Raw genomic sequence first — 11,636 nt, forward strand, 5'->3', positions numbered from 1 at the left:
CACGTCCATCCCAAATCAATACGCTTTTTGATATGCAGTGGGGCACAAAGGGCCAGGTGGTGGCGGCGGGGCTGATAAGTTGCATACATCTACACCCGGACCGGAGCACATGGCACACGCCACTTGGGTGATGCATGCATTTGGGCCTGTGCATGAACAACCTCAATAGGGGCCTACGATGTGTGGAAAATCAAATTGATTAATTAGTTGAGATTGATTTCGGATAACTGAAAGGTTTTTCAACCATAATTGGATATGGTTTTGAAATGGTTTCTTTTGCAACCGCCTCTCTCTCTTTTTTTTTCTTTTTTTTTTTTGAAATTATGTTACCGCCTCTCTCTCTTTCTCTCTCTCTCTCTCTCTCTCTCTCTCTCTCGCAAGGTGCCACCCGTTTCCTCTCTCCTCAATAATAATAAAGAGGGGAAAGAGAAAAAAAATCGTCTACTATCATAGAAATGGGAGAACTTTTTTCTTTTGGGCTTGGCTGGAAATTTGAAAGTACACTAGTCACACACACTAGATGCCATCGCTCTGTGTGACTAGATGCCATCGCCCGCTCGCGCACGGGAGATTTGAACCTTACCACTGCACTATGGTGTGATTGAGAACTTCAAATTTTCAATTGAGAAAAAATGTTTTCACAAGTTATATATTTAATTTTTTATTAACTGCGTTGCGTCTATTGGCAGATCGTAGAAAATGTCAATAATAAAATATTCTAGCGATTTCTGGAAAAGGGCGAAAAAACGACGTCCGTTGACTAGGGGTTAAGCGCTAACGGCGCGCAGGAGCTGAGACGGCGGGTAGGGGCGGCCGTTTGTGGCTCCGTCACTGGGCGGCGTGTCGCTAACGGCGGAGGAGGCGGACCAGGCGGGGATTCACAGCCGTCAGATTTCGCGACCTCCCCGCCGCCGGTCGGGAGGTTTTTGGCAACACGGCAATCTTGATATAAAGAGGCCCAACGTGTTTCTTCTTCTTCTCGCCCGCTCCTCCCCCTCCCCGGCCAGCTTTCCTGCTCTCTTGTTCCCTGCACCGCCCGCACAATCCATTAAAATCAGGTAAACCCATCTCCTCCTCCCTCTCCGCCTCCAAGCTTAAACCCAACAAGTAAAGCCTTTTCCGTGATTTTGCAGAGGCAGATAGAGAAAAAGCCACCATTGATGACAGCAACCAGAAGATAATCAGGGTTTCTCCCCTGCAAAGAGCTTCGGAAGCAGCAGGATTAGGATATGGTAGGCTTGTTCGAAGACAAAGAGGGAAACTTTAGCTAATGGGCATGCTTTCCGCGACTTCCCTTCTCTAAGCTTTGTTCTACCCATAGACTGCATCAGAAGCTTTTTCGTTTTCCCCGGCCATGGCGTCAGACGAGAAGGCCATAAGCCTGGAAGCTCTCAATTCAGAAACAGTTGATTTGGTAAGAAATTACTGTCTTTTAGTAACCGATTGGCAGCGCTAAACCTATGTTTTCTTAGCCTGTTGGTTGCGTATATGCTGCGTAACATTTTCTTGGCAGGAGCGGATCCCCATCGAGGAGGTTTTTGAGCAGCTTAGATGCACCAAGGAAGGTCTGAGCTCCGAGGAGGGAGAAAACCGCATCAAAATCTTTGGATTTAACAAGCTAGAGGAGAAATCGGTAAGGCTTTTGTGTGGCTATCTCCTCATCCAATTTTTCGCCATTGTCTGTTCACAGTCCATATATAATCTCATCATTTCGTTTGTCTGTTCACAGTCCATATGTATCTCATCATTTCGTCTTTCAATCTTCTTTTTATCCCTTGAGTAGATCCTTCTGTAGTAGCAACCACAAACTGGCCCGCTGGAGAGCCTGCGGCGGGGATTTGAACGGTCACAAACCCCCACCGCTAGGCTACACACCCATTGGCTTCATCTTTCATCTTATGTGTGGTCTATGTATGGGCTCTTCTTATCTTGCTATCCAATCCCATGCCTCTGCTTGTAAGTTTGGTTACATGTGCCAAAAGAGAGAATCTGGTTCTCTTGTCTCACAGTTTGGTTTTCCCTTGCCTAGGAGGAGGTATTCACTTTTGCCAGACAATCCTCTGTCTCCCTGATACTATACTGTTGTCCGGTGCATAATTACGCACTTGTTTTGAGACATACATGACACTTGAGTGCTAAACTACTGATCTGTATTATGTACAAGAAAGAAGTGTTACAACTGAATCTCTGGTACAAAAGATGACTGAGAAATGGACATCCTCATGTAATCCTCTGAATAGCTTGAGTAATTCATGTCATCCCTGTGCAGTTGCTTGAATAGTTTGAGTCATCTTATGTTATCCACGCATAATTGCGTTCATACTTTGGTTAGAAGAGGTGCAGCTTGTTCTGGAGCCCATTTCAAGTGGCTTTGCTCCTCAAGCTATGCTCATCTGTGCAGGAGTTTAATGTGTATGTTGTGTTGTTCAGGAAAGCAAAATCCTCAAGTTCCTTGGTTTTATGTGGAACCCGCTGTCATGGGTTATGGAAGCTGCGGCAATTATGGCAATTGCCTTGGCGAATGGTAAAGAAAGGGGAAAGGTGTGGACATTGTACTTTGCTTAGGAAAGATTAAGTCAAGACAAGTTATGGCTATTTGAATTTTGCGCGTGGTCCAGGGAGTCTAATCATGTGTGCTAATTGCTACACTACAGAAAACGCCTCCAGATTGGCAGGACTTTGTTGGGATTATGGTTCTGCTCGTGATCAACTCTACCATCTCTTTTATTGAAGAGAATAATGCAGGCAATGCTGCGGCTGCTCTCATGGCTAAACTGGCACCAAAAACAAAGGTTGGTCTGTTTTCAGTTACTTAGTTTGGATTGTCTTCTCTATATATACATTAGCAACCCTCTTTTGTCTGCTTGGTAGATGAGCAACATTTGGGTGCTTAAAATTGTTGCATTTCTTGCCATGGTCCTGGTTCATTACAGATTCTTCGAGATGGACAATGGAGCGAACAGGATGCTGCAATACTTGTTCCGGGTGATATAATTAGTGTCAAACTTGGTGACATTATTCCTGCTGATGCACGACTTTTAGATGGTGACCCGCTGAAGATTGACCAGGTACAAAACAACACAGCTTGCTAGGAGTTAAAAGTTGGCAGAAGGGGATCTTTCCTGGAGGATGTGTATTCATCCAGATTGTGGCTGTGCAGTCTGCTCTGACAGGGGAGTCGTTACCTGTAACTAAAAAACCAGGAGATGAGGTATTTTCGGGGTCAACGTGCAAACAGGGCGAGATTGAAGCAGTTGTGATTGCAACAGGTGTTCACACCTTCTTTGGCAAAGCGGCTCATCTGGTGGATTCAACTAACCAAGTTGGTCATTTCCAGAAGGTGAATTATCAGTACAGTGAATGTGGTGTTTTTGGCTATCTGCACAAACAGCTGGGATTTGTTCTGAACATGGTCTAGTTATTAAAAACAGAGGCTCTGTCTTTGTGGATTGGATATGTGCAATTTGAGTGCCAAGTATGCTTTTATTCTTCTTTGTGAAGTTCCCCTTCATCTCAGCTATGCGAGGCATACTTTTTGTGGGGAAATAGCAAGTTCTGAACTCCATCAACGTGCACATTTGCTCAACATGCCACCCCCTTTTGCAGTGTGGAGTAATTTGAAATGATGACTTCATTTACTGATATTTAAAACGATCACATTTTATTTGCTAGACCCTCAATGGTAGCCTTTCTCATGGCTGCGAACTGATAGTCGTATGGCGGTCCACCTTTGAAGATATGTTCCATAAGGTGGACATCTCTTAATATGCAAATGTGCATGATGACATGTGTGCGGCTTGTCATAGCATGTAGTCTATGCTATGCATAAACCTAGACCTACTCTTGGGTGCAGATTGAGCAGGTCGGGATAACAAAGCATGTACTCTATGAGTCTATGCCATGTGTGTTGGGAAGTGATGGCTTGAAGCCGTGTGTGAACTTTTATCAATCTTTAATTTTTTAAAGTGTGGCAACTCATTTAATTTTCTATCGGCACATTTAGACTGTCTCTCTTGATAGGCTTAGGTCCTCTTTAGTTTTCTGGCTTTTGAAGTTGCTACTGGTGGTCTTTGCACTTTGGATAAACTTCTCTCACTAACTGAAGTATGCTTCTTGATGTGGCCATCTATTTTTGGCCCTTGTGGCACACAGTTAACCCAAGCATTCTGTAAATCCATATGGTTTTGTTTTATTTTGCAGGTTCTGACCGCTATAGGTAATTTTTGCATCTGCTCAATTGCTATCGGAATAGTTATTGAGTTAATCGTCATGTATCCCATACAACACAGAGCTTACAGAGATGGGATTAACAATCTCTTGGTCCTCCTTATTGGAGGAATCCCCATAGCTATGCCTACGGTGCTTTCTGTCACTATGGCCATCGGATCTCATCGACTTTCGCAGCAGGTCGGATGTTGATTGTTTTGTCACCTTGTCCTGGATTTATTTGCTCTGTGCAAGGAAATGGTTGATATTTGTGTTTATTTGTGATCAGGGTGCTATAACAAAGCGCATGACTGCCATTGAAGAAATGGCTGGAATGGATGTTCTCTGCAGTGATAAGACAGGAACACTTACATTGAACAAACTCAGTGTAGATAAAAATCTGATTGAGGTAAGTGCTATTGCTTAGGGCTATTGTTTTTTCTGTATGTAACTTGTGCTGCTTTTTCTTGATCCTCTCTATGTTATATGACCTCCCACGAACTCACATAATTTTATCTTACTTGTGCAGCTCTTCACAAAAGGAGTGGACAAAGACATGGTGGTTCTTCTGGCAGCAAGAGCCTCTAGGACTGAGAATCAAGATGCCATTGATACAGCTATTGTTGGCATGCTAGCTGATCCGAAGGAGGTAAATTAGCCTTTACAAAATTGTCTTTCACAACTATAAGAGAGATTTGGCACATGGAGGTGATACTGTAATTATGTTATTGCCATACCTAGATAGATCTCTAATGCTTCTAGATGGTTCATCATGTTTGGAAAAGCTTATGAGTTTCATTTTCCTTTCTGGCAGGCCCGCGCTAATATCACAGAAGTACACTTTCTTCCTTTCAATCCCGTGGACAAACGAACAGCACTTACATACATTGATGCAGACGGTCAATGGTATAGATCCAGCAAAGGGGCTCCAGAACAGGTTTTACCTTTGTTTACTTCACTTAGCTATATGGAAGCATGTCAAGTCTTTCCACTGGTGGAGTTGCATATGCTCACTTTTCTTGGTGTATTTGTATTGTAGATCCTTGCGCTATGCCATAACAAGTCAGAAATCGAGGCACGAGTGCACACAGTGATTGACAAGTTTGCAGAGCGAGGACTGCGCTCACTGGCAGTTGCCCGACAGGTGCTACTTTGGGGAAATTATCAGATGCCACAAGCTGTTTGCTTAGCTCAAACATGTGTTCTGAGTGTATTAGATATTTGCATCACCTTGAAGTTGGCTTTGCAATATTTGCAGGAAGTGCCTGAAAAGAGCAAAGAGAGTGAAGGAGGTCCTTGGCATTTCTGTGGATTATTGGCTCTTTTTGATCCTCCCCGCCATGATAGTGCTGAGACAATCCGCCGAGCTTTAAATTTAGGAGTGAATGTCAAGATGATAACAGGTAATGTTATATTTTACAACAAATTCCATCCAGATGAAGCGTTTGCTTTGGCTATGGCTGTTAAGTTGTTGACGAGAAGTTTTGGGTTTGTACCGTCTTCATGTGGGTATGCACTCTTCTACAGTTGCTGGCTATACATCATGATTCAATTGTCTCCAAAAATTGAAACTGAGAAGTTAAACAAATTGCGCCAAGGTCTTCATAAGTTCATGGACAAGAGTTCTTGTCTTAGGTTGATTCATCATTGTCAAAGCTTGAAATTGAAGTGTTGACTTGGTGCGCTACAATGTGTCTCTCTGCAGAGTTACCGTTTCAGCCTTTCCACAGTAATCCCCCCCCCCCCCCCCCCCCTCTGAAGGAGATAGCACAGGTGGAAGCATAAACAGTAAACAAACAGTAAACATATGAGAGAGTGCAAAGGAGATTGAGAGAGTTGGACGAGATCACCTTTTATAGCATCAGTAAAGCTTTACAATGGCAATAGCCAGCAACAACTGAGTGTTGAACTATGTGCAAGGGAAATGGATGAATGAGTGAATAATGGGGAACTCCTTATATAGTGCTATAGGGACCTGGCTGACTGCCTCTAGGGCTGGCCGACTGGCCCTGGACAAATAAATAGGAGTAAAATCCAGTAAAATATCAGATAAATGGTAATGCCCAAAACACAGAGATGCACAAATTCTAACACCCCCTCTGCAGCTCAGTGTGTGCAAGAGTCGGAAGAAGATAAGTCGATGAAGATGCAACCATGGACCCTCTAGCACCGCGAATATTGGAATCACCTCGGAGAGAGCACCCGCCAACCTGTTTCCTCGAAAAAAGATGCCACCACAAACAGTAAGGAACTTTGCTTGGCCACGAATTCCTGCACAAGTGTGCAGCGAACTCCAAGAATAGATGATGAGCTACTGGACACACCGCACCCATAATCCCCAACGATGGACGGAACACATCACGTCCCAAAAGCCTCGAACAATGAACTTGGAACAGATCCAGTTCATAATCCCTGCTGTACCAAAGATAGCCATGTCCTGCCAGATGTCTAATGCTTGGAACTCCGAATCACGGTCCCCATGCACTAGTAAGTGGAGCTACAATTAGCTTCCTCTCCCGCCCACAAGCCTCTTCTGGCTGGAAGCACATGGGGAGAAACTGCATGTGTACTAGAGAAGTACACCATCTAGGTTCTGAGCCAGAAGCGCCCTGGGAGCCCTAGAAATGGCACTAGAATTTGTATCACTATCCTGTGTTGTGTCTTTGCCTTTTCTCTGAGATGAAGCCTTGCCCTTGGTCTTGTCCTTCTTCTTGGACAAACAATCTTTGGATAGATGGCCTCTTTTTCGACAAGTAAAGCAGCGACTCCGACCTTTCTTTTGAACTGAGGAAAGTGCCTGGTCAAAACTGTTGGCTAACACCTTCAACTTGCCCTGTGAGATGAGAACGAATTCCTCCTCCAAAAGTAGGGAGCTAAGATCATCAAAATCCAACTGAGTGATGTTACCTGGCACCGCAAAGATCAAGAAATTACATCATAGGCCGGAGGAAGCTTGGTGAGGATAAGAGCAACTAGTTCAAAAGAGGACAAAGCAGCACCCATAGCCAGTAACTGGTCATGGATAACCTTGGCCTTCATGAGAAAAGACTGCATGGAACTGCCTTCAGGGAATAACAAACCATAGAGCTGCCCTTGCAAGGTAACTGTCCTTATCGACGAATCTCGAGCAAAGAGATCGTCCAATTTAGACCATACTTGATGAGCACTGGTGAGAGTTTGCACAGCCGGTGAGACCTCCTCTGTGATGGTCCGCACAAGCACAGAATGCACCTTCGAGTCCCGATTCTCCCAGTCTTGTAATTCCATAGCAAATTCATCCTCTTGATCCTGAGTCCACCTCCTAGAGTTTTGAGGACACTCGGGCTTCCTTTCAGTGCCCTGAACAATCTCCCACAAACCCTTGTGGATGAACCAGCTGAAGCTTCCAATGAGCATAGTTGGGTCCTTTCAACTTGTTATCCTTGTTCGCACAGGGTGGAGCCATATCCACAGCAACAAAGAACAAATCTCAGCTCTCAAACACTTCTCTCAAGTGCTTTCCAACAAAACGAGGCACCAGGAACAATCAGCCCCCTCTCAAACGTGTGAGAGAAAGAGGCTGGACAGCAGCAAAGATCCACTAGGAACCTCCTACCGGAAGGGCAGGGACTCGTGGAGGAAGAAGGCAATGTAGGGCCCCTTGTCTGGCAGCACCAAATGCAAAGAACTCAGCAGAAACAGATGCCGGTGCAGAAAATACAGCCACAACTCCACCTTTTGCCTCTGTAGAAGAAAACGCAGCCAAGTAAAACTGGCCGGCTTGCCTCTGTAGGAGAAAGCGCAGCCAAGTAAACTGGCCAGCAGCAAACAGCAGGCTGGCTGGACCTGAAAACGCAGCACAGTTGGGAAACGCAGCCACTTGTTGTCATGGATCTGCAGCCGGGAGAGATATGGAGGAAAACGCACAGCAAAGGAGTGAAAGGTGGGCAGATTTGCAGAGTTTGGAGCAGCTTGGACCTAAGCGTATGATACCATGAAGGAGATAGCACAGGCGGAAGCATAAACAGTAAACATATGAGAGAGTGCAAAGGAGATTGAGAGAGTTGGACAAGATCACCTTTTATAACAGCAGTAAAGCTTTACAATGGCAATAGCCAGCAACTGAGTGTTGAACTATGTGCAAGGGGAAATGGATGAATGAGTGAATAATGGGGAACTCCTTATATAGTGCTATAGGGACCTGGCCGACTGGCCTTGGACAAATAAATAGGAGTAAAATCCAGTAAAATATTAGATAAATGGTAATGCCCCAAAACATAGAGATGCACAAATTCTAACCCCCCCCCCCCCCCCCCCCCCAAAAAAAAAAAAAAAAAAAACCTACCAAACACTCACAGCCCAAAAAAGAAAAAGAATTTCCTTACCCTTTTTACCTCCCTCCACTTTCTTTCTCCCACAAAAATAAAAATAAAAAATAAAAATCATGAAAGAAGATCAGGTGACGTGTTTGTTGTCTTGCTTGTTTGTACCAGCATGCCTGTGTCTTGCAATAATATTTGAGATTGAATGTTGATGTTAAGGACTTAAACCCCGAGAAAGGTTTGTGACTCGAACCTGCTAAAGGTTTTCAAGTTTGGGAGCTTTAAATAGTGTCATGATACTTTCAATGCACCGGTCTTGGAAATAATGCCTTTTCTCTGTGTTACTAGGTGACCAGCTGGCTATTGCGAAAGAGACTGGCAGACGGTTGGGTATGGGCATCAACATGTACCCATCATCATCATTGTTAGGACAGCATAAGGATGAATCTATTGCTTCTCTTCCCGTGGATGAGCTTATTGAGAAGGCTGATGGGTTTGCTGGAGTGTTTCCAGGTTTGTACATGTCTTTTCCGAGCTCAAAGAGGTCATGGTTGTTTCTTTGTTTGCATGCTTTTGTACTTCTGTTGCTCAAAGTTTTGTAAGGTTGCATGTTTGAATCCTTGACTGACTGGAGCTGTCATGGGTTACATGTTGACAATTGCATGCTAACTTTCTGAGCAGAGCACAAGTATGAGATAGTGAAACGGCTACAAGAGAAGAAGCACATCTGTGGAATGACTGGTGATGGTGTGAATGATGCCCCTGCCTTGAAAAAAGCAGACATAGGGATTGCTGTTGCTGATGCAACAGATGCTGCAAGAGGTGCATCTGATATTGTTTTAACAGAGCCTGGCTTGAGTGTCATCGTCAGTGCTGTCCTTACAAGCCGTGCAATATTCCAGAGGATGAAGAATTATACGGTAAGAACTACTAGCCTTTCTCAAATGAGTGTTCGGATGGTCATAATGGTGAGCTTGAGGTGACTGAATCCAGCTGCTGTGGTTAACCTTCGATTGCAGATATATGCTGTCTCTATCACCATACGTATTGTGGTAAGAACTTTTTGTTTAAATCTGACTTTGCTCATTTAATTTTGCTACATTTTTCTAAATAAAGAACTGGCTTGTCAGCTCAGCTGACCCTCTTTCTTTCATTATGTGATGTAGTTGGGTTTTCTGCTCCTGGCTCTGATCTGGCAGTTCGACTTCTCCCCCTTCATGGTTCTTATCATTGCCATACTAAATGATGGTGAGTCAGTAAGAGTTGCGAATGCAAAAGTAAAATCCCCCCTGTTTTCAAGGTTATGCAGCTTATTTATGGGGTTTACAGATTAACTCCTCGCCCGCCATACATTGGAATGTCTGTCCAAGTTCCTGCTCGTTCAATTGGTGGATTATTTGTAAATATTTTTAGATTCACGTAATTACCATATAATGTTCTCTCTCTATTTATAGGCACGATCATGACCATCTCCAAAGATCGAGTAAAACCCTCCCCATTACCTGATAGCTGGAAGCTGAAAGAAATTTTTGCAACCGGTGTTGTTCTTGGAACTTACCTTGCAATCATGACAGTTATTTTCTTCTGGGCAGCTCATAAAACAGACTTTTTTCCAGTAAGTCAGATTTAAACCAAATCATGACATGCATTTTCTGTTCAGGCTATATGTTCCTTAAGTACTCAATATCGCACATGCAACATCTGTTTGCAGAGACATTTCCATGTCAGGGATATAAGTTGGAGCAATAGTCAGCTCACTGCTGCAGTGTACTTGCAAGTGAGCATAGTAAGTCAAGCTCTTATATTCGTTACCAGATCAAGAAGCTGGTCCTTCCTGGAGCGCCCAGGGCTGCTGCTTATTAGTGCTTTTATAACAGCTCAGCTGGTAAGCAACTTCCACCATCATGTGAATGACTGTCATCAGAAAGTTCGAGCAATCAGTGCATACTACAAAAGCTTGATGCTGAACTTGATTTTTTCAATTTTGGTGACAGGTTGCAACCATTATAGCAGTTTATGCTACGTGGGGCTTTGCCAACATAAGGGGTATTGGTTGGGGTTGGGCTGGAGTTATCTGGATCTATAGCGTTGTCTTTTATGTACCCCTGGACTTCATCAAGTTTTCTGTTCGATACATTTTGAGTGGAAAAGCATGGGATCTTGTTCTTGAAAATAAGGTGGTTTTCATCAGATTTCAAATTTTAAGAAAAAATCAAAGTGAACAGAACATTTGCTAATCATCTTGTGAAAAAGGGGAGATTGGGTGGATTTATGATTTTTTTTGGAAACATATCCCAGATTGCATTCACGAGGAAGAAAGATTATGGCAAGGAAGCAAGGGAGGCACAGTGGGCCCATGCTCAACGAACATTACATGGCCTGCATCCTCCAGAGCCAAGCAAACTGTTCTCTGAAAGAAGCAGCTACCACGAACTAACAGAAATAGCTGAACAAGCCAAGAGGCGCGCAGAGATTGCAAGGTATAATAGTCTCCTCCTCCTCCTCCTCCTCCTCCTCCTCCTCCTCCTTAAGGCCCATCCCTCATGCAGAAGCAACTTTATCTGACAAAAGCTCGTTCTGTATGATGATGAGTGCCTGGTTTGTTCCCTTGTTTTTGTGTACAGGTTGAGAGAACACAACACCTTGAAAGGCCATGTGGAGTCAGTTGTGAGGTTGAAAGGATTAGACATTTCTACCATTCAGCAATCATATACAGTTTGAGGGATGATAATTTTATCAAGGCCTCTGCTTTCTTCAGCAGGGGCATGAGTCCTATCATTTGCAAAGGCTTTTTGCCACTCTATGACCCCATGCAGAGGAAGTTGCAGTTGTTTTATGCAGGACACATCTTTCGTGTATAATTTTTAAATAAAATCTATTTTTCCAATTGTGCAGGAGTTAAAAATGTCCTCCTTCCTGGCCTAGTGCCATCAATCATTGGTCATGTTCATCTCAAGTAATTGACCATTTCTTTAGCTACATTATGATTGATGTAAACTATAACTAGTAGAGAGTAGGGCTTCATATGCAGGTCCTCATATTAGCCATGACACAATAGGCAACTAGAATTACTAGCTATTTAAGTGCTATTTAAGTGAAGAAGGAGATGTGTAGCCTTTGAGGCGGACC

At 43.7% G+C, this 11,636-nt stretch overlaps 1 protein-coding gene across 3 annotated transcripts; it reads left to right on the forward strand.

The window, feature by feature from the left end:
* The first annotated feature begins 795 nt into the window (after window positions 1-795).
* Window positions 796-11,394, forward strand: LOC147611022 (plasma membrane ATPase-like). Of its 3 annotated transcripts, none has more exons than XM_086785674.1 (22): window positions 796-1,058; window positions 1,134-1,414; window positions 1,514-1,633; window positions 2,431-2,541; window positions 2,655-2,792; window positions 2,934-3,068; window positions 3,161-3,340; window positions 4,201-4,407; window positions 4,496-4,615; window positions 4,736-4,855; window positions 5,021-5,143; window positions 5,246-5,350; window positions 5,465-5,609; window positions 8,856-9,020; window positions 9,189-9,427; window positions 9,527-9,559; window positions 9,674-9,755; window positions 9,962-10,122; window positions 10,219-10,392; window positions 10,502-10,684; window positions 10,806-10,987; window positions 11,132-11,394. In XM_086785674.1, the coding sequence occupies exons 2-22, from the start codon at window positions 1,355-1,357 to the stop codon at window positions 11,226-11,228; spliced, it is 2,880 nt and encodes a 959-aa protein (XP_086641800.1). In that variant the 5' UTR covers window positions 796-1,058; window positions 1,134-1,354; the 3' UTR covers window positions 11,229-11,394. The 3 variants fall into 3 exon arrangements, with proteins under 3 accessions (XP_086641800.1, XP_086641802.1, XP_086641801.1); XM_086785676.1 differs by having other exon boundaries at window positions 1,140-1,414; XM_086785675.1 differs by having other exon boundaries at window positions 873-1,414.
* The last annotated feature ends 242 nt before the right edge of the window (window positions 11,395-11,636 follow it).

Source organism: Cibotium barometz, chromosome 48 (genome assembly GCF_041138505.1).
Source record: "Cibotium barometz isolate CiBa-2024 chromosome 48, ASM4113850v1, whole genome shotgun sequence".
Lineage (NCBI taxonomy): Eukaryota > Viridiplantae > Streptophyta > Polypodiopsida > Cyatheales > Cibotiaceae > Cibotium > Cibotium barometz.